Source organism: Callorhinus ursinus, unplaced genomic scaffold, assembly GCF_003265705.2.
Source record: "Callorhinus ursinus isolate GAN/ISIS: 27379988/994484 unplaced genomic scaffold, GSC_fseal_2.0 scaffold7, whole genome shotgun sequence".
Lineage (NCBI taxonomy): Eukaryota > Metazoa > Chordata > Mammalia > Carnivora > Otariidae > Callorhinus > Callorhinus ursinus.
In genome coordinates, this window is record NW_027397069.1 from 71,833,050 (window position 1) to 71,858,337 (window position 25,288).

The window sequence follows — 25,288 nt, forward strand, 5'->3', positions numbered from 1 at the left end:
AGTGCCCCCCGTAGAAAGCCTCCTTGGTGTCCTTATTCTCCGGGGAGCAGCCATCCAGACCGATTGGAGCCCACTCATCCAGCACGTTTATCACCAGTCCTTCCTTCCTTGTAAGGAAGGCCCTTTGGATGACACAGAGGCACTGTAACATTTTCCCAAAGGGTAGGAAATAAAGAAAAGAAGCTTCCCACGCAAGGAGACGAACCACCCGAGGTGTAAGTGGCCTTTTTTAGCCCTGCTGAGCTGTGACTGGACCTCCTGTAACTGCAAAGTGGGAGAAAGACTGTGTGTCAGGACTTGTTCTTGTATCCGTGACACATTCGCAAGGACTCCAGATGGGAAGGTCTTTAAATGTGTGTCCATCCTCGCAGGGGCTGGATATCCTAGACCGAAGTTCCGAACTGATCCATTCTGGGGAGCTGACCAAAATCACCAAGCACGGCAAGAGCCAGCAGCGGACGTTCTTCCTGTTTGACCACCAGCTGGTGTCCTGCAAGAAGGACCTGCTGCGCAGGGACGTGCTCTACTACAGAGGCCGCACGGACATGGATGAGGTGCAGCTCGTGGACCTGGAGGACGGACGCGACAAGGACTGGAACCTCAACGTGAAGAACGCTTTCAAGCTCGTCAGCAAAACCACTGACGAAGTTCATCTGTTTTGTGCCAAAAAGCAGGAGGACAAGGCGCGGTGGCTGCAGGCCTGCGGGGATGAGAGGCGGCGCGTGCAGGAGGACCGCGAGATGGGTGAGCAGCGCCTCCGCCTTCCAGCCCCGGAGGCCAGCCCCCTCCCAGAGTGAAATGGCCCCCCGGCAAAAAGCAGCAGGATCCGCAAATCCCGAATACAGCTGACCCTTGAACAACGCGGGGGTTGGGGCGCCGACCCCCGCCCCGCCCCCCCCCCACGGTCAGAAATCCAGGTGTAACTCTGGACTCCCCCAGAACTTCACTCTCCTAGCCCACTGTTGACTGGAAGCCTTACCGATAACACAGTCCATTAACACACATCTGTGTTACATGCATTGTATGCTCTCATCTTACAATAAAGTCAGCTAGGGGAAAATGTTAAGAAAATCATAAGGAAAAGGAAATGCATTTACAGCACTGCCCTGTATTTGTCAAGAAGACCCCATGTATAAGTGGACCCACACCGTCCCACCCCATGTTGCTCAAGGGTCAGCTGTGCTTCTAAGCCTGCTGCGGGACAGGCCTGGCAGCTCGAGTTCGTACGGGCGGCGTTCAGTCGGCGTCTGCACGTTGGTGCTCGCAGTGCCCCACGGCACCTGTGAGCGTGTCCTGCTTAGGAGGATGTCGTCCTAGCGTCTGTCCTGGTGACAGTCCTTGCTCCTTCTCCATTTATAATCTTTTCAACCTCTTAACAGTTCCTCGGGGAGTAAGGTTCTTTGCCTGTGGGTTATGTTGAACACCTCAGGGTTTATTAACCTGGTTCTGGTTCTGGTTTTACTCTGTAGTGGCGTTACTTGTTTGTTTGTTTGTTTGTTTTCATTTTATTTAAATTCAATTAATTAACATATAGTGTATTATTAGTTTCAGAGGTAGAGTTCAGTGATTGATCCGTTGCATAGAACACCCAGTGCTCATTACATCACATGCCCTCCTTAATGCCCATCACCCTGTTACCCAGCCCCCACCCCCTCCCCTCCAGCAGCCCTCAGTTTGCTTCCTATGGTTAAGAGTCTCATATAGTTTATCTCCCTCTCTGATTTCATCTTATTTTATTTTTCCCTCCCTTCCCCTATGATCCTGTTTTGTTTCTTAAATTCCACATTTGAGTGAAATCATATGATAACTGTCTTCCTCTGATTGACTTATTTCACCTGTTTTGAATGTTTCTCATGTCTGTTCCTAAATCCAGGAATGGAAATTTCAGAAAATCAAAAGAAACTCGCCATGTTAAATGCTCAAAAGGCAGGACACGGAAAGTCAAAAGGTAAGTTTTGAAGAAGGCTTCATCTCCTTATCTCCTTCATGTATATCAGTATGGGAATTAAAATCGCGAATGTCTGAGGTTGTCAGTGCACTGACGACCAACTCTCAACAACGGAGAGACATACAGGTGAAACTCAAAATGATAGACACCCCCCCTCCACCCCCCGCAAACGGGTGGTTTAGAATAATCTGCATTTGGTTTTGACTGTGAGTATGCTTCAGTATTTGCTGACATTTGAACATGAGCCTGTAAGATGTGTTTTGAATTGGCACCGAAGAGCTTCTGCACCTCCCCATCCTGAGGTTGTGCTGGCGTTCTTCCTCCGGCTAACCAGTTCAGCGGTCTGAGGCAAACCAGCAGCTCCTGCGTGTCTTGGGCATGCATGGAGGAAATCTCCAACCCCAAACTCCTTATCAGTGCAGGCTGCGTTCTGGTATAGGTAAGAAAAGTCTAAAAATCCAGTACATCGAGAAATGAGCTGAAAAGAAGACACACTAGCTTATTTAGAGCAAGGACTCCCTACCCTCTGTGCGCATTAGAATTGCCTGAGCAGCTACTGAAGATGACCAATACTCAGGTCATGCCCCATCGTCCTGATGTGCAAAGATTTTTTTACAGTGCCGATAATACCCCTGATGTCACTCAACAGAAATAAAATAATAAGGATTTTTATTCCAAAAATATTTGTTATATTCTTAGAACCTTTTTTTCAGATTGACTTCCTACTCTTAAGAACAATTTATCCTCTGAAATGTATCCTATTCAGGATTTTCATAACTGAAAGTGCAAAAGGAAGACCCAGTTAAGCCCGGGATGGTGATGTGCCATCAGCTGAGGGCCAAGAATTCATTACCAAAACAACCCTTAGCATTCCCATTTACCTGTTCCCTCTGCTCTAAGGCAGAATTCCCACCCCCCCCCAGCACAAAGTGATAAATACCTTTGAAGAGAAAAAAACCCTGTCTTGTTCTTTTTTTGAATCTCTACTTCAGTGGCAGGTGACCAGTAAATATCCATTTGTTAGAAGGTAGTAGTTTGTGTCCACATCTTCCAGGAGTCACTGGCTCAGCAACTAGGCACCCAAATGGAAAGAACGCGGGTGGTGGTGGGTGGTCCTGTGCCAGGCACCTCTCACCGGGGAAGGCCAGGAGAGCCTTGTGGCAGATCGGGGCCAGGATGCCTTCTGAACTGAGTCCTGGCTCCTTCTAAGACCCACGCTCCTTCCTCCTTTCACTCTGACTTTCACAGTTAGCTTGTGATCCTGGAGCTCATTGTGCTAGGCTTTTCTCATTACCTCTGTGCAGATTTAAAATGCCTATTCCAATGAATCCGTTTCAATTTATCATTCTCAGCACGTTCCTAGCTCCCTTCATTCTCACAGCAACTGGTAGGTGCTGTTATGATGGCTTCTAGATGTACTTTGCGTTCATATGAATTAAGGATCAAGTTAAGAACTCAAGTCTTCCTTTTCGGCTAACGAGTGATGCTGGGTCCATGTTCCACTCTTCTCCCTTCTCGAGTTAGGCTACAGCGGATGCCCCGTGGCCCCGCCGCACCAGAGCCTGCACCCCCTTCACCAGCGCCACGTCACCGTGCCCACCAGCGTCCCCCAGCAGCAGGTATTTGCCCTGGCTGAGCCCAAGAGGAAGCCATCGCTCTTCTGGCACACGTTCAACAAACTCACCCCTTTCAAGAAATGAAAACGGGAGGTCATGCGTTGGCTGAGGTGTCTGTAAAGAGGAGAACCATTTCTGTGTGCTCAACGCAGTGCTGAAAACTTCCTTTGGGGATCGGTGAAGAATAGAAGGTCTGGGATGCGACCAAGGTGCCTCTGAAGACCCAGCTCCTTGGAAGGGAGACGGAGGTCATGACGCACGGCCCTGACGTCCACGAGACCCCTCTGGGACCGGTGCCAAGGTGGCTGGGCCGCGGGAGCCAGTGACCTGCTCTGCAGTGAAGCCGAGCAGTGACCCCAGTGGGCATCGCTGATGACGGGCGCACTCCCTGCTGCCGTTCCTGAGGAGGGCCTCGATTGCAGTGCCACTTTGGCATGTGGATTTCCAGGGGACGGTCGTGATGGGGTTGGTACGGTAGCGTCTCGCCAGCACGGGCAAGCTGTAGCTGTCTTCCACAGTATTAGGCGAAGTAGCGCCGCAGAGCAGATGGCCGTGGTGTCCTCTGGTGTCGTCTGAATTGTTACCAAGTGGTAGTGCTGGCTTTCTCTGGTGAGGTGCGTCCCGGACAGGCTAGAGGGAGAAGCGTGATGAATCCCTCCCATGGAACACGGTCCGGGCGACTTCAGCATCCTGAGGAGGCAGCTGCTTTCCAGGGAGAAAGTGCAAAACCCTACCATGGGGTGGATTGTCCTTCTCAAGTCAGGTCCACTCCCGCCGGTGTGTGTGCAGCGTGTGACTCTCCAGGCAGAAATCACACCTACTTGCACGTCATGACCTAAGGAACTAATCAGACCTATGCGTTTGCAATATAAAAACCCATTTATTTAATTTTCTGGTAAGCAAAATACGCACACGTGCCTGTGGAAAGGCATGCTCAAAGCATCAGTGCGTTCTCCCCACCCGTTGTTTCTGGCGTCCCCAGCAATTAAGTTACAGTGACCTGAACATTCTCCCCAGAGAATATGTGGTTCCCAGCAGCCCACCTTCCTCAGGATTCGAAGCCGACTTTGTTGCATAAACCCCAAACGGTAGTGCTAACCCCACCCTTATTAACGCGTCAGGAGGGTTCTGAAGGTTCTTTCTTTATTAAGAGACCTTAACAACAGTGCGTCTAGACTCAGACATAGCTTTTTCATGAAGGCCATGTGGGCTGATACGTGGTGATAGTAATCTCCTTCTTTGTCTATATTGTAAATGTTGATGAAAATAACTTTTCAGTATGTCTCGAGAAGACAGATTCTGCAAGGGAGAGGCCATTTAAATGTACTTAGTGCACTGGACGGGGGTATCGTAGTCCACACTTTGGTTTTCTATGTGAGAATCCCCTTCTCGTACGCTACTCTCAGAAAGTCCCATTTTCCAATAGGCCCATGCTGGAGCATAAACAAACCCATAACATCCTAGACAAAGGTAGAACCTGTGCCTCCAAACATCTGGTCCCTCCTTCCCTCCCCACCTTCCCCCCCCGTCCAGGGCCGGTCCCGAAGGAGGTGACATCACGCGTCAAGAAGACCTAATGCTGGACGTTGGAGTGGGCCTTAGAGCACTATCTGGAAATGTTTTCCGGTCAGCCTCAGTGATGTACTCACTTGTACGTAGGATGGCTGCAAGGTTGTGCTGCCCTGGGGTCACCGACCCTGGGGTGGCTTCTGTGGGCCGTGATACCCAGTGTCCCAGGATAGAGGTTGCTTCTGAGGAAGCTTCCCAGGAGGTACTGTGGCTCCGAGCGTACAAGCGCACGTGTGTGTGTGTGCGCGCATGTGTACACGCACGTTTCTTTTTGGCTAGACCTCTCGATTTTAGTTGCATTTATATAACTGACCTTTTTATTAAGAAGATGTAATGATCTATTTTGAAAACTACACTTAAAATGCTTTTGGTGGACCCCTCAGCAATAATAACTCTAGGAGTCTGTGCTGAACAGAGTTGTTTGTATATACAACAATTTTGAATAGTTTTTTTTAATAAGAAAATGAGGGAAGAAAAGAGAACCATTTGCTTATGTTACATTTTCAGTGAGGGTTCAAGTAAAGAACCACTTAATGGGCTCCCATTTACTAATGTTTCCTAATGCACAGTGAAGTGCTTTCAGTTCTGTGACCAGTCCCGCTATATTTCCCACCTGAGCCCGAACTTCGGGTTGCCCCCGGTCCCTCTGGGGACTCTCCAGCAGAAGCAGAAAGCGGGGGCCCGGCGCCGCCCCCGTGAGCTCAGTGCGGTGTAAAGAGTCAGTCGATACAGTACCCACCCTGAGTGGGTCCTGCTTGGCCTTTTCTGGTGATTTTGGAAAAATGAGAAATTGTTCAAAATCTATCTAGCTTGAGTTTTATTAGCAAATGTATGAGTTTGATAAAGAATAGTGGCTCAAGTATTCGAATTTTAGGTTTGCCCCACTTTTCTTCTTGATGTAAGTCCTGTGTTCCACTTGGAAAGAAGACGAGAGAAACCAAGAGCAGCTCCCAAATGGATTTTGTATGGATTTCATTGGGAATCTTGCTTCCTCCCTTCTTTTTCCTCACTCTAACCCCATATTGCATAATATGGGTGTCCCCACAACACACACACACACACACACACACACACTGTCTCTCTCTCTCTCTCTCACAAAGATAGCAAAACACTTTGACAAATCTCACCTAATTTATTATTTATGTTTCAGAATCTGTTGGAAGACAGTTGAAATGGCCTTGGGTCAAAAGCAACCTTCTTGATTTTCATCATACCTAAAATGCACAACTACCTTGCAGTAAATCATAAACAGTCATAAAATGGAATATTTGTAAAATCTTAGAGAAGTAGCATTCTTCGTCTTTGGCCTGCAAGCAAAAGACTGGCAGCAATGTGCCAGAGCTTTCCTGGGGTCCCTTCTTCCTAGTTTTATTTTCAGTAGATCTCCTCTTTTCCCCGGTAGATCTGATTTTTGTTGTTGAAAAATTTCACCCCTGTCTCCACGCTATTTCTGAATATTGTTGTGCCTTTTTATACCTAATCCAGATGAAGACCAACTCCATGCCTGTTCAGAAAATCCCCTCAATCCTACACCGCTGTTGTCTAGACACAAAGCGGAAGTGCATTTAATTCGAACTTTGTTTCACAATAGAAATCTTTTCTAAAAGCCATGGTTCAGCATTTATCTGCTGGAAAACTCTCCATGCCCAAATGGCTGATATTTCTCAGTACACACGAACTTAGTTAGGTAGCCAGAATAGAACAGCCTGATTACTTGGAGTTAAGGAGAAAATTGCTGTCTTGTTATTTTATGGAAGAGGGGAGATACAGATGTGTCCCTCACAGGACAGTACTAACAAGTGTGGATACATGTCCTTCCGATGGCTGACAGGCCAGGGACACTGGGCACAAATCAGCTGGGTCAAACTGCTCAAAAACATTGGTCCCTATAAGCTTAACGTACACATGTTCTCATTAAAATTCCACTTGGCTAACGCTGTTATTCTCAGGATGCATGCAGTGAAAGTAGAGATCAAACAGTTTTGAGAAGAATAAGTAGCAACTATCTGATCTTAAAAGGAAAAACCCAGAAGCTTACATATTTGATGCAAATGTTTTTAGTTACAACACACTTAACGTTATTGTCCTTAGTTAATATCTCCTAGGCATCGACATTTGTATTTAGAAAATACTTTAACGGATTCTGTAATTTAATAATTGGTCTTTTTTGTAAATATTAGCATCGGTTGTGTTTGACTTACCTCTTTTGCAGGCTTTTAGTAACCTTTTCCTTGAATTTAACGCAACATCAAGACAATGTTAAGTCACGTGACAGCTTCCAAACTGATGAATTTGCTGTTGACAGCTGAAGTATGTTGTACAAGACTGCTATAACTTGACCTGTATTTCTGTTGAATGAAGTTTTGTAAAAAAAAAAAAATATTATTTACAATGTTATTTGAATGATTTCTTGTAAATGCTGTGAATCTATATTTGTTGTTTTGTATCTGTATATTAAAGTTAATTTGCCAAACTGGTTCCAGTAATGCATCTGAGTAGTAAAATAAGACATATATATGCATATATTTTAAGTAGAGAGCAAGTGTTAGGCGGGTTTCTGGCATTTAGAGCTCATTTCCTGTCGACATCGATAGACGTCAGTAAAAATTCATCCATTGGTGAGCAGGCTTAAGCCACTAGATAGGAATGGGAGAAAGGGCTCCCAGGGGAACAGGGAGGAGCCACTTGCCTGAAAAAAGTCACCACAGGTTGGATAAAGCCAAACCCAGAGTGCTACGGCCTGCTTGCTCTCCGGCTCCTGATGGTGGACCGTAGATGAACCGCGCGTGCCTTTATATACACTTTCCATTTCAGAGCTGCTACCCGGTGGGGATGAGGCCGCTTCACCAGGATGGCTGCTGCTTACCCTTTGGGGGCAGGGAACGTACGAATTTCCTTCTCTAATTAACAGCTAGAGAAGTTAAGTAAATAGCCCATTGTTTGCTGTGACTGTAGTCAGAAAAGTATTCCTATGAAGGTTGCCAAGCCACGAGTCCCCGAGTCCCCACTGTTTGTTTACTCTCAACATCCACCTACTTCCCAAACTGATCTGCTCCCCCTCCTTGGGCTGCACTGGGAGAGGGGGTTGGCTTAGGGGTGGGGAGGGGGAGGGGGAGCACTGGGAACCTGAAAGCCTGCCTGTCCAGGGTGGCTTCCAGGGACCAAGCTGGTGCGCTATGGAGGAAGGGGTGAAAAGAGGGTAGTGAAACTTTCTAGAAGAGCTGAGGGGGGAGGGCCTCGCATGACAGCCACCTGCCCTGTGCATTCGGGAGGCAAGCTGAAATGGGTAATCCTCCAAAGGAGCACGTGGTCAGAGAGGGAGGCAGGCACAGAAAGGTGTGAGGAAAATTCAGCGTGAATTATGCAACACTAGGGGTGTGTTCAAGTTACGGCCTATGGCCTTCGAGGAGCTGAGTCCTCTCATTTGGTGTCAGGGCAGGAAGGTGGCCCAGGAGGCATCCTGGAGGGCTAACCCAGCACGGCAGGGCCCCTGCATGTGTTGCTTGAATCAACATGCCACGAGGTGTGTGAGAAGCCACAGTGGTGGAAGCTGGATCCCGAAGGGCCTGCCAACCAGGATGAGGTGCTGGGACTTCCATTTTGTAGGCAAAGAATTGAAGGCAAGGAAAGCTGTGCCCAAATTTGCTCTGGAGCTCGGACCAGTGGCAGAGGAAAGGGTGGCTTTAAAACCAGAGGCAGGAGATGACTTGGGAGACCGTGTCCAGCAAAGAGACAGTGGGAAAGGAGGGGAGGCTAGCTGTGAAGGCTGCTAGCCATGGCCCATCACACAGCTGTTGGGAGGAGATATGGCTCCCAAGTTCTGCCTTGGGGTTGATGGCTGGGTGCTGGCGCCATCGATGGATTCAGAAAAGAACAGCTGGGATGGTGGGACCCGTGCGACCGTCTGGTCCCACCCGTGGGTGCAATGCTGCGTGCAGCTCCAGAGAGAGGTGAGCGCAGGAGAGGCAGGTAGAAAGGAAGCGGAGAGCAAACAACTGAAGGAGGGGATTGACCTCGGAACACCCCCAGAGGGTGACCAGGTAGAAGAAAACAGGGAAGAAGCCTGGAGATGAGGAGGACATGGGGCAGGGCAGGGACAGCAAAAGCAGAAAGGAATTGTCAGCAGGGCAAAGCCTGCTGCTCCCTCCCGCTGAGAAAGGACTGAAGGTGTCTGGGTGCCTTCAGGGATCAAGAGATGCACCTACCATGGGATGGTGGGAGAGAGACCACCTTGACTCAGGTCACCAAATTAAATCCTGCCACTTCCCTGGGACGTTGGAACTGCTTTGCCCGCGGTCCAGATGAGGACTTTGAGGCATGGTGAGTAGAGAGGGTGTTGCCTCTGTTCAGGGGGACTTGCCCTACACCCTCCATACCCCGTTCTCTGTGTGGCCTCTGCAATCCGACTAGGTTCTCTGAGTTGGTTCTCAACACAGCGTTGAGTACATTTGTTCTCCTGATGCTATTTTTAAGTTTGAGATCCATGTTCATAGACTCTGATCGGGAAAAATTAAAAATTAATGATTACATGGCATCAAAAAAATCATTGCACCATGCTTCTCTCAATGGCCGATGGGGTGTGTGTGTTTTTGTGTGTAGAGACGAGCATGAAATTCCAATGTACACAAGTGTCTAAAATCAAAGGATCTATACAGAAGTTCGAGAGATCTAGTTAAATGATGTCCATTCCAATGTTCTGGGAATTCAAATAATCTGTTCGTCTTCGGTTTTGTCCTGTCGGCCTGTAATTGGCCCAGGGTCAGCAGGGAAGCTGCGGAGGCAAAGGCATAAACATCACTTTCCGGAAAGACACCTGCTGTGTGGATTCCTTCTTCCAGACTACTTGAAAGTGTACCATGCTTTCTCTCCCTTTATTAAAAAGGACGGGGGAAAGGAGCTAAGTTTTCTGAACCGGTACCAGTAGAAGATGCTACCTGACTCAAGCAAGTGTGGCTGCAATTCTTGAAGTTCTTCCAAGAGATCTTGTGCCTTACTCTGTTCCCTCCCCTTCCTGCTGTTTTGCAGCTAAACCCACTAGGGAATTGTATGGCAGGAAGGCATGATTTTATTTAGTTAGCCCTTGATTCCTGGTTTGTGCAGCACCTGGGTGCAGCCTGCAGCCCTGGGGGTCAGGTAAGTAGGAAACAATTTCTTTAAATTCGGTTTAAGGCATCAGAGTCTGAAGATGGGGCTCTTACATTTTTGGTGTGTGATGATCCTGCTTAATTGTTTGCAAAAATAGGCAGATCCTACAGAGTTTTGGGTTCAAAATTCATTCTTGAGGAAGAGAGTGGACAGGAGATAAAAGCAGATTTTGAAGTTCTTCTGCCGGAACACTGCACACTGGCTGAGAGGAGGGAAGGCGCTGTAGAAAACCTTGTAAGAATAGCAGACTTTTCAAGAGAGCTTTCTAGAGAAGCTGGTAGATTATTTGGCACAAATTTCGGTGTGTACGTTTTTATATATTTATGTAAATACTAATTTACAAGGCATAGCTTAAAAACAAGCCCCTTCACGTATGCTGAAGAAGAAATACATGAAGTGTACAATGTGTAGAGCATGTGGAAGAAAATGTATTCGACGAGGAAACATCTTGTGATGTTTAGATCCTTAAACTGTTGAATGTGGGAGGGACGTTAGGCCTTATTTCAGCCCTTGGATTCGATGCACAGATGCGGAGGCTCAGAGGCTGGGACACCCACTACAGATTGCTCAGCCGGCCTCTGGCAGGCCTTTCAGTAAACTAAGTAACATTTTATCAAGAAATTCAGGAGTGAGGGAGAACTAGGTCGAGCATAGGAGAAACCACCCGGAAATCAGGAACTAAATAAGGAATTATTGAGGGGGTGGGGGTTCTAACTCCAAAGCCCTTTGCAGTCTGTGTGCCTCTGCCCTGAACCGTGTCAGCGGGTCAGGGTTATGAGATCACAGCAGAATGACAGGGTCCTTCGCCCCATGAACTTGACGTTCAACAGAAGGATTGCCTCTATTCTCTATGATTCGCAGGCTTATATGGATCTGTCTGAGGCAGTGACTGTTTTCAGTTTTTTAACCTGTTGCCTGAAGGGCTGTATATCGAGGGAATGCTCGGCTACTCTGATGATTGGGTGACTGCACATGGCCACAAACCTCCCTCACTTTGGGTGAGTGCTCACACTTTGACAGCAGGAGCCTTGCCTTAGTCAAGACATGGCTTAGCATCTGAGACAACAAATGTAACTTTTTATTTTTATAAGTAACATATTAATATAATGTTTACTATATGCATTCTTTGTGCGAGCCCTCAGGTCCCTCATCTCAGTTTTCTTATGAGACACAGTGCCATCACTTATTTCACTATTTATTTGGGAGCAAAGCATATTCAGTTATTCAAAGTCATTTGTTGAAGGTTGCCTACGTGCTCGGCACGGGGAAGAAGCAAGTACACAAAACTAGAGAAATTACGGAAGGATGAATGCTTGCTTTTTTTTTTTTTAAGATTTTATTTATTTATATTTGACAGAGACAACACAAGCAGGGGGGTGGGAAAGGGAGAAGCAGGCTTCCCGCTGAGCAGGGAGCCCGATGCGGGGCTCGATCCCAGGACCCTGGGATCATGACCTGAGCCGAAGGCAGACGCTTAATGACTGAGCCACCCAGGTGCCCCTGAATGCTTGCTTTTATCTTAGTTCTTCTCTAGCTGGAGGACAGATTGGAGTTCATCTTAATTTGACACCTTTATGATCTTGTGATCTTTGTATTATTGGAATAATTGTAACACACGTTTTTTAAAAATTAAAAAGGAAAAATTAGACCCCTTAACAGAGGTTGGTCTGGGCCATTTAGATTCAACTACTACCAGTCACTTCTGAGTTAAACAGAAGAGGATGGTGTAGATTATTTATGGAATTTGGCTCTATGAAAACAACTCAATTTCCTGAAATGGCTTAAGTTTGTGACTTCAAAGGGAAACAGCTGTATTTCCTTTTCCAAAATTACTTTATTTGCATCAAAGTGGACCCTGTGATATTCAGAGGCTTCCATAAGATGGCGATGTAATCCTTTGGATGACAAGTCTAGCTGGTTTTAAAAATATAGATCTAGAAATATTTTAATAGACAAGGCAAAAAAACATTTTTTAAAAAGGAAAAACTCCCATAACCCCACAATTCTAAAGCAACCATGTTCACTTGCTTCTAGTTTTTGTCACTACTAATACATAATTACATAGGCACCCTCATCATGTGCATGGCATTTTTTTTTTTAAAGATTTTATTTATTTGTCAGAGAGAGAGAAGAGCACAAGCAGGGGAGAAGCAGGCTCCTCACTAAGCAAGGAGTCCGATGTGGGACTGGATCCGAGGACACTGGGATCATGATTTGAGCTGAAGGCAGACGCTTAACCAACTGAGCCACCCAGGTGTCCCGTGCATGCATTTTAGTCTACTTTTTGAAAATTCAACACAACGTGGATCTTTTACATATTTCTACATGAACTACATAATTATTACAATGGTTACATGATATTCTACTTCTGAACCACTTACTGTTACATGTTATGTGGTATGTACTTTTTCACTATTACAAATAACACCATGGTTAATATTGTTGGCACGCAGATTTTGGATTATTAAGAAGAATTTTCAGGAGGAGATCACTGGGTTTAAGATGTCTTTTCTCTTTAGCTTTCTGAAGTGCTGGGCAGACATCCGTTGCCTTCAGCACTGTAGGAGAATCTGAGTTCTGAGCTGTCGCACTAATGTCGTGTTATTATTTTTTACGTCCTAAGATACCTGCCACCACACATTCACTTCATTCGACACATATTTATTTAACACATGGTTCCAGGCTTAATACTGAGAACTGGAATACAATAAGAATGAAAACACAGTCAGATGGAGAGCCAGATTTTTAGCCCTACAACGACATGAACAGATGCAACCCCCTACTACGGTGCCATGAAAGAGAGGGATGCGGTGCCCCTCCCTGGGGAGATTTGATGTCGTCGGGAGGGTCCCTGAATCCTGTGTGCACACTAGCCTAGGCTCTTGCCTGAGTGTTCCCTTTGTCTAGAACACTTGGTCTAATTAGCTGCTTTGTTCCTTCAGATCTCATTGCAAACTTCACCATGCAGCACTGCCTTCGCTCCTGACAGGGTTCAAAAGCAAATCAGGAACTTGCGAGAGGACGTGCAAGTGTGCTTCACAAACGGGGTGCCCTGCGGTGTGTGTGCGCGTGCCCTTCGCCGCGGTCTCCCAGAGAAACAAAACCTTAACTCAAAGAACACATCTGATCATAGGACTGCTTGGAACATTTTACTTTTTCATTCCATTTTATTTATTTTTTTATTGTGGTAAAATAGACGTGACATAAAATTTACCACTTTAGCCATTTTTAAGTGTCCAGTTCAGTGGCATTAAGGACGTTCTCATTGTTCAACTGTCCCCACCACCCACTTCCAGAACTTTTTCATCTTCCCAAACTGAAACCATCCCCTTTGAACAGGAGCTCCCAGTCCCCCTCCCCTGGCTGCTGCCTCCACCATTCTACTTTGTTTCTGTGAATGTGACCACTCTGGGGGCCTCATACGAGTGGAATCCTACCGTACTGGTCCTATTGTGTCTGGCTGATTACACTTAGCATAAAGTCCTTCAGGTTCATCCCTGTTGTAGGATGCGTCAGAATTTCCTTCCTTTTTAAGGCTGAGTAATAGTCCACTGTGTATATCACATTCTGTACAATCAGTCATGTGTCCGTGGACACGTGGGTTGTTTGCAACTTCGGGCTACTGTGAATAAGGCTGCTGTGAACAGGGGTGTACAAGTAGCTGCCGGAGTTTGCTTTCCTAGTGAAAATGTGCTCTCATGCACATTGTGATCAAATTTGGTTTTTACAGCAGCCCTGGGAGACAAGTATTAATCTCTTCTCTGGCTCTGAAAAGCGATTTACCCAAAGTAGAGTGATAAATGGAAGTATCTGACTTGGACCTTGGCTTTCTCCTTGACCACTCACCATTAAAAGCAGTCCCGGTCACATGTGTTCCTTCCAAGAACAATGGCCTTCTGCTTTTTCTTCCTTTTTTTAAAGATTTTATTTATTTATGAGAGAGAGAGCACAAACGGGGGAGAGGCAGAGGGAGAAGCAGGCTTCCCGCTGGGCAGGGAGCCCGATGCGTGGCTCGATCCCAGGAACCCAGTGTCATGACCTGAGCTGAAGGCAAACGCTTAACCGACTGAGCCACCCAGGCGTCCTTGAACAATGGCCCTCTGATTGCAAGCAGCTTGTCTGCTACCAGGTCCTGCCCTTATCTGCCCTGACCATTCTGTCCAAGGCTGAGCCAGGCTGGGTCCGGGTCCCACGGCAAGGAACAGAGGGTGTGTCTGTGGTCCCAGCAACAAAGGCTTCTCCTTTTGGTGTTTGTTTCCCTCTTGCAGTTCAGCTCCGTCATCTGAACCATGAGGATCTGGTTGCTCCTGCTTGTCATTGGAATCTGCACGAGAAATGTGAACTCGCAGGACACGTGCAGGCAAGGGCACCCTGGCGTCCCTGGGAATCCTGGTCACAATGGTTTGCCTGGGAGAGATGGACGAGATGGCACAAAGGGCGACAAGGGTGAGGCAGGTACTCAGCATCTGGTGGCCTTCAGCTGCCCTTGCGTTTACCCCTCTGTTCCTCTGAGATCATTCGTTCATTCATCATGAGCATAGCCATCACCTGCCCACTCCCCCCTCCTTCATTCGTGCAGCCCTTGCCCAGAAAGCAGTAGCCAAGAGCCTGCTCCAGGTCAGATTCTGGGCGACAGTGCAGGACCAGACCAACAGGGCCCCCCCTCCACGGGCGCTCTCATCTAGAGGGGACAACTGTTAGCCATCACCTCTGATACTACAGGCCATCTTCAGGAGTATTATGGCAGGTATGGTGGGTCTTTGGCACACGGGGCCTATAGAGAAATCTGACTATAAATATTTAGCAGAGAGCACCTAGCTGCAGTGCAGGGGAGAGTTAATGCCTTGCCACGCAGTGAGGCAGGTGACATGGAGTGACAGAGAAAACAAAAGTAGACGGTAACTGAAGCCACACAGCGGTACTCAGGTGTGTATGCCCTGTGTTGGGGCCTGCCCCAGGGTTTGGGAGTTTGGGGACAGAATCCAGCCTCTAAGAAGGAGATTTGCAAAAGGCAGGATATGTGAGTGGTTTCCATAACAAGAACTGATAGGCTTGGTTCTTGAATGGGCTTCTTGAGCCTGCGTCTGACCATAGGGTCACATATCTGAGACATAAGCAGATTGATCTATCTCAGTGCAGAGAGAAAACATCAAAACTACTACTGACATTTTATTTTTTTTAAAAGATTTACTTGAGAGAGAGAGAGAAAATGAGTCAGTGGGGGAGGGGCAGATGGAGAGGGAGAGAGAATCTCAAGCAGACTCCCTGCTGAGCACGGAGCCCAACATGGGGCTCAATCCCATGACCCTGAGATCAGGACCTGAGCCAAAATCAAGAGTCGGACACTTAACCAACTGAGGTACCCAGGCGCCCCTACCATTGACATTTTAAAAGATAAATTTAGATGAAGAAAAAAACTGAGCTTTAAAAATATTTAATATGTGAATTGGCTTGGGTGGCTTCACTTGGTCCCTTTGCAGATAGACGTGTCATTTGAGGCCTGAAATATGTCCTGTGCCCTCACACACTCACTGTCCATCAGTGCACTGTGGTGTATTGTGGTTACAGCCCAGCCCAAGGGATTTTCAAATTGTCCTATCGAACTATCACAAACAGATGGGTGCCTGAAATACTTCTGCAGAGAAATTGAAGATTGAAGGTTGACTTGATAATGCAAACATTAAAGAATCCCATGAAAATAGGAGAGCTGTCATCTGTCTTCTTAGTGTGAACTCTTCAACCATACATGAGTAGGAGAAATCAATGATGAACTAATCAGATCTGACAAGAAGTCTGACAAAAACCTAGAAATTTTAGGAGTTTGGACATATGAATTTACATTTACATTCATTAAGATGCCTCATCCTCACTGTAAATTGTCAGTTATTAATAGAAGCACCCCCAATTAATTAGACATTTCAGGACTCTTTGTGGAACGTGACCACAAACCACTGTCATTTTTCCTCAGCTATACGTTATAGTATGAAAACATCACTAAACTTAATGATGAACATTTAGAAGCCTTCTTGATATTTTATAATCATATCAGAAGATTAGCCATTCCTCTGGCTATATTAACAGTGGTTGAAATAATACACAGAAAGCAACTTCAGGATGGACTAAAATTAGTGCTTTGCCAGCAAATGCTGTTGGCATATGGATTTTTAAAAAGTCTTTGTTAATCTGGAGAAATGAGTATTAGAACAAATTACTTATGGGAAGTCTGCTGTACAGATGAAGGAAAGTCTAGGTGTTTCTAGGTGTTTCCCTGTTTGTGGCATTTGGTGCTCCAAGGGGTTTGTTGGGTGGGCTGGATGAAGCAGACGGTCACCAACCATCTTTCCAACCATTGCCCTGCAAATCTGCGCTGGGGGTCTCCAAGGGATAACATCTCCAGTGAGTCCATGCCACTTTTTGGCATTAGACCAGTCTTATTTCTGGGTAGTAAAAAGCCCAGTCCAAGTTAATGGCAAAATCTCAATGTCAGTGAAATCCATTCTTTTAACCTCCTACTGGGACCACAGTGTGCATGTATGTGTGGATGTGGGTGCACATGTGTGTGCCTATGTGTGTACATGCACAGGATACAACTCTGATTTCATGACCCCTTCATCTTTTGCTTCCACTCTCCTTCCTTACAGCAAGGACTGCCTTTGACTCTAGAGACGTTGACTTGTAACATGGGAAGTCGGAGCTCAGGGTTGCCTGCTCTAAGCTCAAAATTGATGTGTGGTAGGCAAAACCTCACTCACCTGATGTTTCCAATGGCGTCTGCCATGCCAGCTTGATCAGTGACATTTACCACCACTCTAAAGTGCTGGAGAGATCCTTCCAGAATCCTCCCTTCCATCCCAAATATTGCCAGGTAACCATAATCATCTGTGTTTTCATAGGAGGCTAGTGAACCTTCCATTCCACTCTGTGCAAGAGTGACAGAAAAGGAGAAGCAAGAAGGCCACCCAGTACCTCCAATGATCAGTCACTACCCGAGTTCCCCTCACCAGAGAAAGACGTAATTGTGATCATCTGTGCACATATTCCTTTCCTGTTCTGCCTTCCCGGAGCTGGGTGCTTGGGAGGTCCACCCAGTTCATTTCATAATTCACTTCTTATACAACTCTGCACCCCTGGTGCTCACTCACGTCTGCCTTCTGTGAGGGGCAGTGTGCGTGTCAGGGCTGGGCACACACCCAGGACTCTCTGGTCTACACTCCCGATAGAGACCAATGTCTAGGAAATGTGGAACTGGAACTTTAACTCTTGTCTGTTTTCTTCTCTTCCACCTAGGAGAACCAGGACATCCTGGTGGTCCAGGGAAGGATGGAATGAATGGAGAGAAAGGAGAGCGAGGTCAGAAATTGTGTTCCATTTTACCATGCTCTAATTCTGAGCCATCGGTGACTTAATAACCATTTGGGGCTCACCAAGGACAAGTCCTTTGCTAGGCTCTGAGGACGACCTAACAATAGGGCAACACGGCTCTTGCTCTCCAGGAGCCTGGGATTCTTTTTCTGTAAAGGGAAAGACTGTAAGTAATTTCAGCTTCTCAGGCCATGCGGTCTCAGGCACAACTGTCGTGAAAAGCAGCCACGGATGCTACATAAGTAAGTAGGGCTGTGTTCTAGTGAAACTCTATGAAGACCGAAATCTGAATCTTATATAATTTTCATGTATTGTCAAATATTATTTGTGACCATTTAAAACTGCAAACCATTCTTAGCTTGTGGGCCATACAAACAGGTGGGAGGCTGTTGGATTTGGCTCACAGGCCGTGGTTCGCTGAAGCCTGGGTTAGTGGATGAAGATTGAGGAGTGACATTAAATTGACTCAGGGCTTCTGGCAAGACTGCGTGGAGAAGGTGGCACTGGAATTGGGCCCTGAGGGGTAAGGAGGGCTCCGGTAGTTGTGAATTATGGGGGGAGAGAATAGTCACAAGAGCAAACACAAATAATGCTCACTTTGTGCTAGGGTGTTCTAAGTGCTTTTCATGTACTGACTCAATACAACAGCCTATACATGAGGTAGTATCATTATCCCAATTTTACAGATGAGGGAACAGAGGTGTAGGTGGCTAATCAGCTTGCCTAATGTCACGTTGGGCCTCTGTAGAGGAGACAGGACTAAATCCTGGTATTTAACTCCAGACTCCGTGCTCATAACCACTGCTCTCCAGTCGGGGAGGGGGAGACAGGGAAGCATCAAGAACGTATGCGCAGTGAGGACCAGCATGACACAGTCGGTACAGTGGTCAACAGAGAGCAGTGACTGCCACACTTTAGGAAGACTTTATTCTGTGCTCACTCCCATGAGGAGCTTTGTAGGGGATGTCCCAGAACTAGGGCTGAGTTGTCAGTTAACCGAAAGCAGCCTGAGTTCATCTGCCTTTGGACGTTCTTCCCTCTTCCAAAGATGTGTTCTCAAGGATCGGCGTTGCTTAGTGGTCAAATACTGGGCTGTGATATTAAAGAGCTGTAATATCTAATGTGAACCCCAACACTAACATAGTAGACAGGAGTCAGAAGGTGTTTTGCATCCACACACATGTGCATGTGTATGCTGTGCACTCAATTTAGGAGTAAATTAATGTTCAGACCCCAAGCATCTACTGATACTGGGCACTGCTTTACTTCATCTGTATGCTCAACAATGGAAAAGCCGAAGTTGGTTTTAGAAGTTGATGTTTCACAAATCATCTTTTCCTTTATTCTCTCTTTTTCCACCTAGGAGCAGATGGAAAAGTTGAAGCCAAAGGTGTCAAAGGCGATCAAGGCTCACAAGGACCGCCAGGGAAACATGGGCCAAAGGGATTTGTTGGTCCCATGGGAGAGAAAGGCCTCAGGGGAGAGACTGGCCCTCAAGGGCAAAAGGGGGATAAAGGCAGTGTGGGGCCCACCGGTCCAGAAGGGCTAAAGGGCAGCACTGGGCCTTCGGGCCCAATGGGTCTACCTGGCCCCGTGGGCCCCATTGGGAAGCCTGGCCCCAAGGGAGATGCTGGACCTTTGGGACCCCAGGGAGATCCAGGAGTCCGGGGAATGAGAGGCTGGAAAGGGGACCGAGGTGAGAAAGGGAAAATTGGCGAGACTCCAGTCTTGCCCAAGAGTGCTTTCACGGTGGGGCTCACAGTACTGAGCAAGTTTCCTACTTCAGATGTGCCCATTAAATTTGATAAGATCCTGTATAATGAGTTCAATCATTACGACGTAGCCACGGGGAAGTTCACTTGCCACATTACCGGGGTCTATTACTTCACCTACCACATCACGGTTTTCTCCAGGAATGTTCAGGTATCTTTGGTCAAAAATGGGGTGAAAATACTGAACACCAAGGACGGTTACATGAGCTCTGAGGACCAGGCGTCGGGTGGCATGGTGCTGCCACTGAAGCTGGGAGATGAGGTGTGGATGCAGGCCACAGGAGGGGAGAGGTTTAATGGCCTGTTTGCAGATGAGGACGATGACACGACTTTCACAGGCTTCCTTCTGTTCAGCAGCCAGTGATGGGGAGGTGTATAGGGACCTGCCTCCCCACCCCTCGGAGCTGGCTTGCTCTGTTCTCAGATGAGTCTGCTCTATGAATCACTCTCATTATTGTAATAATCATAGAGGGGCAACAATAGGACAGTTATTCCCAAAGTTGAGTTTATGTGACTTACACTGCTGTTTCCAACAGTAAGTTTAAAAATGCTTGCACTGGGGCTCCTGGCTGGCTCAGTCGGTGGAGCATGTGACTCTTGATCTCAGGGTTGTGAGTTCGAGCCCCATGTTGGGTGTAGAGATTACTTAAAAATAAAATCTGGGGGCGCCTGGCTGGCTCAATTGGTAGAACATGCAACTCTTGATTTTGGGGTCATGAGTTGGAGCCCCACATTGGGTGCAGAGATTACTTTTAAAAAATAAAATAAAATCATATAAATAAATAAATAAAATCTTAATGCATTGTTTATTATAACTTATTTACGATTTTTCATCATTCACCTTATCTGAAGAGTGCTTTGCATGTATGTTTCTTGTGGGACCCGTGTTCTGATGTCATTTTAGTGCTTGAAGGAGCCATATCAGGCCTTATCCCTCATCCGAATTTCTGAGGACACTGGGAGAAGGAAGAGGGAAGTGTTCCAATGTTCATTCCATTTAGTAGCCAATAAAAGTTGTAAACAGGTGATGACGAGACATCCCAGAAAGCCGCGGAACACTTTGCTTATTTTGTAACTTAGGTTTTAATCACCATTCATCTCAACAAATAGCTCTTGAATCTGTGCTCAGTTCCTGGGACTACCGTAACAAAGTACCACAAACTGGGGAATTTGAAACAACAGAAAGTGATTGTCTCACAGGGCTGGAGGCTAGAAGTCTAAAATCAAGGTGTCAGCAGCACCAGTCTCCCTCAGAAGCCTCTGAGGAGGGTTCTACCTCGCTGCTTCCAGCTTTTGGTGGACCCAGGCATTCCCTGGCTTGTGGAAGCATCCAGCTCTACCCCGATCTGCACATGGCCGTCTTCCCTCCATGTCTGCCTGTGTGCAAGCATCCCTCTTCTGATAAGGACACCAGTCATTTGGAATAGGGACCACCCTAATCTACTATGACCCCATTTTAACCTGATTACATCTGCAAAGACCCTGAGTCCAAATAAAGTCACAATCATAGAAACCAAAGGTTAGGACTTGAACGTATCTGTTTGGGAGACACAGTTCAACCTGTAATAGACTGCTCTGGTCCCCCCAAATTCATGATCTTCCCCAGTGCCAAATACACTCTCCCCAACCCACATCCCCCAAAGTCTTAACAATGTCAGCATCAATGCTAACTCTAAGAATCTCATGTAAAAATCACCAGCTCAAAGTCCCCAATCTCATCATCTAAATCCTTTATGTCAGTTATAAGTAAGATCTATTGTGTGACACATCCTGGGGCAAAATCCCTCTCCCTCTGTGAAACTGCAAAACCAGACACATTATTTGCTTCCAAAATACAGTGGTGGGAAAGGCACAGGATAGACAGTCCCATTCCAAAAGGGAGAAAAAGGAAGGGAAAAAAAGGGATCACGGGTCTCAAAGGAGACCAAAACCCAGCAAGGCGAATTCCATTAGATGTTTTTCACGATATACCTTATAAAATTTTTAAATGAGCTATGCAAAAGGAAGAGGTTACTGGACAGAGACACCAGTTACAGAGGAAAGTGGAGGACGGAGATGAATTTACTAAGAAACTGGGGTGAAAAGAAACTTGCCTTTTAGGCCACAGCGGATATTTCTTGGTCGGACGCGTCCCATCTACTTCCCTCTCGTCTGGTAAAAAGCATCCTGGTGTGCACTTTCAGACAAGTCTTTCAAACGGTGTATACACTCTGCGATGGATGTGAGATTCAGGCCTGGCTAATAAGAACGGCCCCTTCTTCTGGCCACAGTGACTATTTCCAAAATGGCGCCTGATCAATCAGAGCCAATGAGATGTAATCTGCAACTTTGGAAGGCCTATTGGGGGAAAAAAAAAGGCAAGATCTTCTTCAGGTGAAGCTAGAACTTCAGCTGGCATGCATTTAGCTAATCTGGAGAGCCCTCAAACAAAATCAAACAGGGCTGGAGATAATCCAGGACATTGTTTAGACCCCTACACCCAGCTGCCCCTGAAGGCAGAGATACCTCTGGACTATTGTGTTGCATGAGCCAGTCTGATGCAGGGTTTTTGTTGTTATTGTCATTGTTACTACGGCTTTTGTCTAAAAGAATATTAAGTAGTCAATGGCCCAAGGAGAGGGGCAGCATGATTGTAGAGAAAAAAGCCCAAGACTAAGAGTTGAGGTGTACGGGTTGTTGTTCCAGCCATGACAAAAGGAATGTGAAATGGGTACATTATTCAGCTTTTCTGTGCTCCAGTCTCCTATTGTACAGCAGTGCTGGAATGGAATAATTTCATATGGTCCCAAGCCTCTAAAATTCTGGAAGGATTACATATGCCTAAGTTAACTCAATATACTTTTCTATTAATTAAGAGCAACTAATAAAGAAGCCAAAGGCTGCAAGTTCACTGCATATTCAAGCTACACTATTTTCCAAATCACAGCCTGGGCCAGTTGGTCTGACAGGATGTGCCTCTAGAAATTGGGACTTCAGGCCATTCTATCCATACTCCAACCAAGTCTACACAGTTGCGATGATATCTTCATTCCCTCGGAAAAACAGGACTTTCGTAAATTATCATTAGGAGCAGGCAGCACTGCTGTAAATGAAATGTTGAAAAATTACTTGATGGTTATGGAAAATGTTGGAAAGATACAGAAATAATTTGTTTATAGGTATTTTATTGGCCTTCCTTATTTCTTCTAGAACAGAGCCAGGACTAGGGGGAAGCAAGTGAGGCACCCAGGTGCCCCCCTCAGGTACTGACACAGCCTGTGCATGACCCTGACAGTGAGCGTCTCCTTCAATTTTGCAGCCCAGTCCCTGCATCTGCCTTGCTGCCCTACTTTGGCTCAGCTGTAGCATGACTGATCACTTTATTTATAGAGCCAGAGTGTCCTTATTCTTTGGCTTCTGTGGCTTTTTGGAATTGTAATAATCTAAGCTATTTCTCCCCAGTGTAAAGCCTGGTTTTGTTATGGACTGAATAGGAAGAATACCTGCGCTCACTCCTTTCTATTTAGGAACACAACTTTATAGGTTGAGATAGACGTGAAGAAAAAATATATTTACGATTGTACAGAGGATACCAGCTTTTATAAAATTCTTTTTTTTTAGATCAAATATAGAAGATGAGATGTAAAACATATTTTAAGGATTTCAAAAAGATGAAGTTGACTGGCAGGGATTGGGTGTGTCTAATCTCCCATTTGGGATGGTTTTTCATTGGTTGTCGACGAATCTGGACTGCAGTTTTTGAAAATCTAACTATGCCAGGCTCTCTGAGACACCGGATACCTTGTTACTTTAGGACAAATCATTATCTCCTGAGGACAATTTAAGGCTTAAATGTTGCATTACAATGGTTAGGTATCCTTGTATGACAACCATTCTGGGCTAAAGGCAGGCTCTCAGAAAAAAATATGTAAGGATTTTTGTCAAATATATTGATGAATTTTCTTTTTTACACGACACATCTGACATCTTTGTAAGGGTCTGCTACACAGGCATTAGGTCTCTCATGTGGCGTGGCTGCCCTAAGAACCAACCAGTTACCAATAATGTGATAGATATTAATCACCATGGAGGTAGGGACTCCAGGATTTTAAATCATTTTAAATATTTCATTTAAAAAATCAGCAGAAAATGAAATCATAACTTACCATACAATCAATTGGGCTTTTCCTCTCTGCCAGGCTAAACTGAAAACAAACTCCATTTGAAACTTTTTTTGGGGGGATGTGAATAGAGGGAGGGGGGGTTAGAAGGTATCTATAGGAAGCATGTGCCACTCTTGGCCTTAACTTTTGGCTCTCTGGAACTTTCCAGGAGGTTCTGAGGACTGCTCAAACCCAATAGGCAATGTTAAAATGAACACAGCTTTACCCTAAGCCCAAACATTCAGGTGAGATAAAGGTCTGGAATGACTTCAAATAAAGCAATTTAAGAAAACGTAACTGTGGATTGCCTGGGAACAAAAAGATTCACTTGGGTTCTTGGTCCTCTGCACAAGTCACACCTCTGACACCCAAGGCAAAGGAATCAACCTCCTGTGGTCACAAAAGACTACGGCCATCAATGCCCTCTGCACTCAGACACTGATTTAACAGACTCACTTGGTATCTACTTCCTGCATAAAACCTAGGCAGAGAAGGGCGCCTGGGTGGCTCAGCGGGTGAAGCATTGAACTCTTGATCTCAGCTCAGGTCTTGATCTCAGGGTGGTGAGTTTGGACCTGCACTGGGCTCCACCGTGGGTGTGGAGCCCACTTTAAAAAAACGAAACAAGGGCACCTGGATGGCTCAGACGGTTAAGCGTCTGCCTTCAGCTCAGGTCATGATCCCAGGATCCTGGGATCAAGCCCAGCATCGGGCTCCCTGCTCAGTGGGAAGCTTGCTTCTCCCTCTCCCTCCGCCTGCTGCTTCCCCTGCTTGTACAGTCTCTCTCTCTGTCAAAAATAAATAAAATCTTAAAAAAAAATTAAAAAACCACAAAACAAACAACTGAGGTGGAGAGCAGTATTTGGAGGAGCTGGCTGGAGGCTGCAGTAGTCAGCCCTCCCTCTTGCTTACTTTCCTGGGGGGGGGCGGTTCTTCTCATATCCACACACCTGTCTTCACGTCTGCAGAACGGTCAATTCTCAAGGGGCCCATCCCATGTGGATTCGCCATTCCGCAGCATCCCGCTCAACCCTGAAAGTGAGAGCCCAAGAAGTGGCAGGTGCGTGGAGTGAGACAGCCAGGCAAATGTGAGGGTTGCTTTGGCGGCCTCGCTTCCTCTCAGTCCCTTCTCCCAACTACTGATTTTTCCCCCTCTCCACCTACAGAAGTCTCTCAAAAGAAAAACACCTTACTATTAACTAAATTCTTTCACTTAATCCCCATGCGCTTCAGGAAGGTAGAGAAGGCAGGCACCTTGCACGATTCCCTCTGCAGACGGGGATGAAGTTGAGCAAGGTTAAGCCTCCCATCCTGGACAAGAACCTGGCCCTGGCTCCAACTGTGGCGTGATTTCCATTCATTTAGGGGAGGCTAAGCCTGTCCAGAGCCCCCAGCCCTTTTCCACACTGGCCATCCTAAACCCCAAATCACAATTCCCTCTCCGCCTCCTGCCCCCAAATCTTCTCATTCCCCTATGGTTGAGTGAAGGTTGCGAAGCCCTCCCGCTACAAATTTATATTGTAGATTATTATAACAAAATTTACAAGTCAAAATAAAGGAAGATTCACTGATAGGTAGTGGAGTCGGTTCCACACAACCATACGGTGCAGCCACACCGTCTATTTAATTTCAACCATCGTTTAGAGTGGAGTCCGATAGAGTCGACGAATGTCACCAGCCCTGTCACGTCGGGGAATGCACTCAGGCGCCGTTCACTGAGCGTTCACTGCTCCT

The 25,288-nt window shown here is 46.4% G+C and overlaps 2 protein-coding genes and 1 long non-coding RNA gene across 5 annotated transcripts in view; 2 read left to right on the forward strand and 1 right to left on the reverse strand.

Moving 5' to 3' along the window:
- SPATA13 (spermatogenesis associated 13) overlaps positions 1-7,609 on the forward strand; it is a 138,519-nt gene extending 130,910 nt beyond the window's left edge. Inside the window, exons 11-13 of one of the 2 annotated variants that reach the window (XM_073894774.1) lie at positions 372-744; positions 1,874-1,948; positions 3,473-7,609. In XM_073894774.1, the coding sequence (XP_073750875.1) occupies positions 372-744; positions 1,874-1,948; positions 3,473-3,648 (624 nt within the window). In that variant the 3' untranslated portion in view covers positions 3,649-7,609. The remainder of the gene's footprint in view (positions 1-371; positions 745-1,873; positions 1,949-3,472) is intronic. The other variant, XM_073894775.1, reaches the window with a different exon arrangement.
- On the forward strand, positions 683-20,364 carry C1QTNF9 (C1q and TNF related 9). 2 transcript variants are annotated; one of them, XM_073894778.1, is made up of 5 exons: positions 683-744; positions 1,874-1,948; positions 14,547-14,733; positions 17,566-17,628; positions 19,004-20,364. In XM_073894778.1, the coding sequence occupies exons 3-5, from the start codon at positions 14,568-14,570 to the stop codon at positions 19,774-19,776; spliced, it is 1,002 nt and encodes a 333-aa protein (XP_073750879.1). In that variant the 5' UTR covers positions 683-744; positions 1,874-1,948; positions 14,547-14,567; the 3' UTR covers positions 19,777-20,364. The 2 variants fall into 2 exon arrangements, with proteins under 2 accessions (XP_073750879.1, XP_025730407.1); XM_025874622.2 differs by lacking the exons at positions 683-744; positions 1,874-1,948 and adding an exon at positions 10,038-10,266.
- Positions 14,553-25,270, reverse strand: LOC141373136 (uncharacterized). The gene is made up of 4 exons (XR_012378837.1): positions 25,099-25,270; positions 24,505-24,586; positions 21,506-21,749; positions 14,553-14,685 (listed from the first exon to the last, which is right to left on the reverse strand). It is a non-coding gene; the product is annotated as an uncharacterized lncRNA (long non-coding RNA).
- Between the last annotated feature and the right edge of the window lie 18 nt (positions 25,271-25,288).

Excerpts from the sequence above, each read along its gene's own strand:
- C1QTNF9 (XM_073894778.1), top strand. The coding sequence starts at position 14,568 with ATGAGGATCTGGTTGCTCCTGCTTGTCATTGGAATCTGCACGAGAAAT. Across the intron at positions 14,734-17,565 it reads GGGCGACAAGGGTGAGGCAG|GAGAACCAGGACATCCTGGT; the intron begins GTACTCAGCATC and ends TCTTCCACCTAG. Across the intron at positions 17,629-19,003 it reads TGGAGAGAAAGGAGAGCGAG|GAGCAGATGGAAAAGTTGAA; the intron begins GTCAGAAATTGT and ends TTTTCCACCTAG.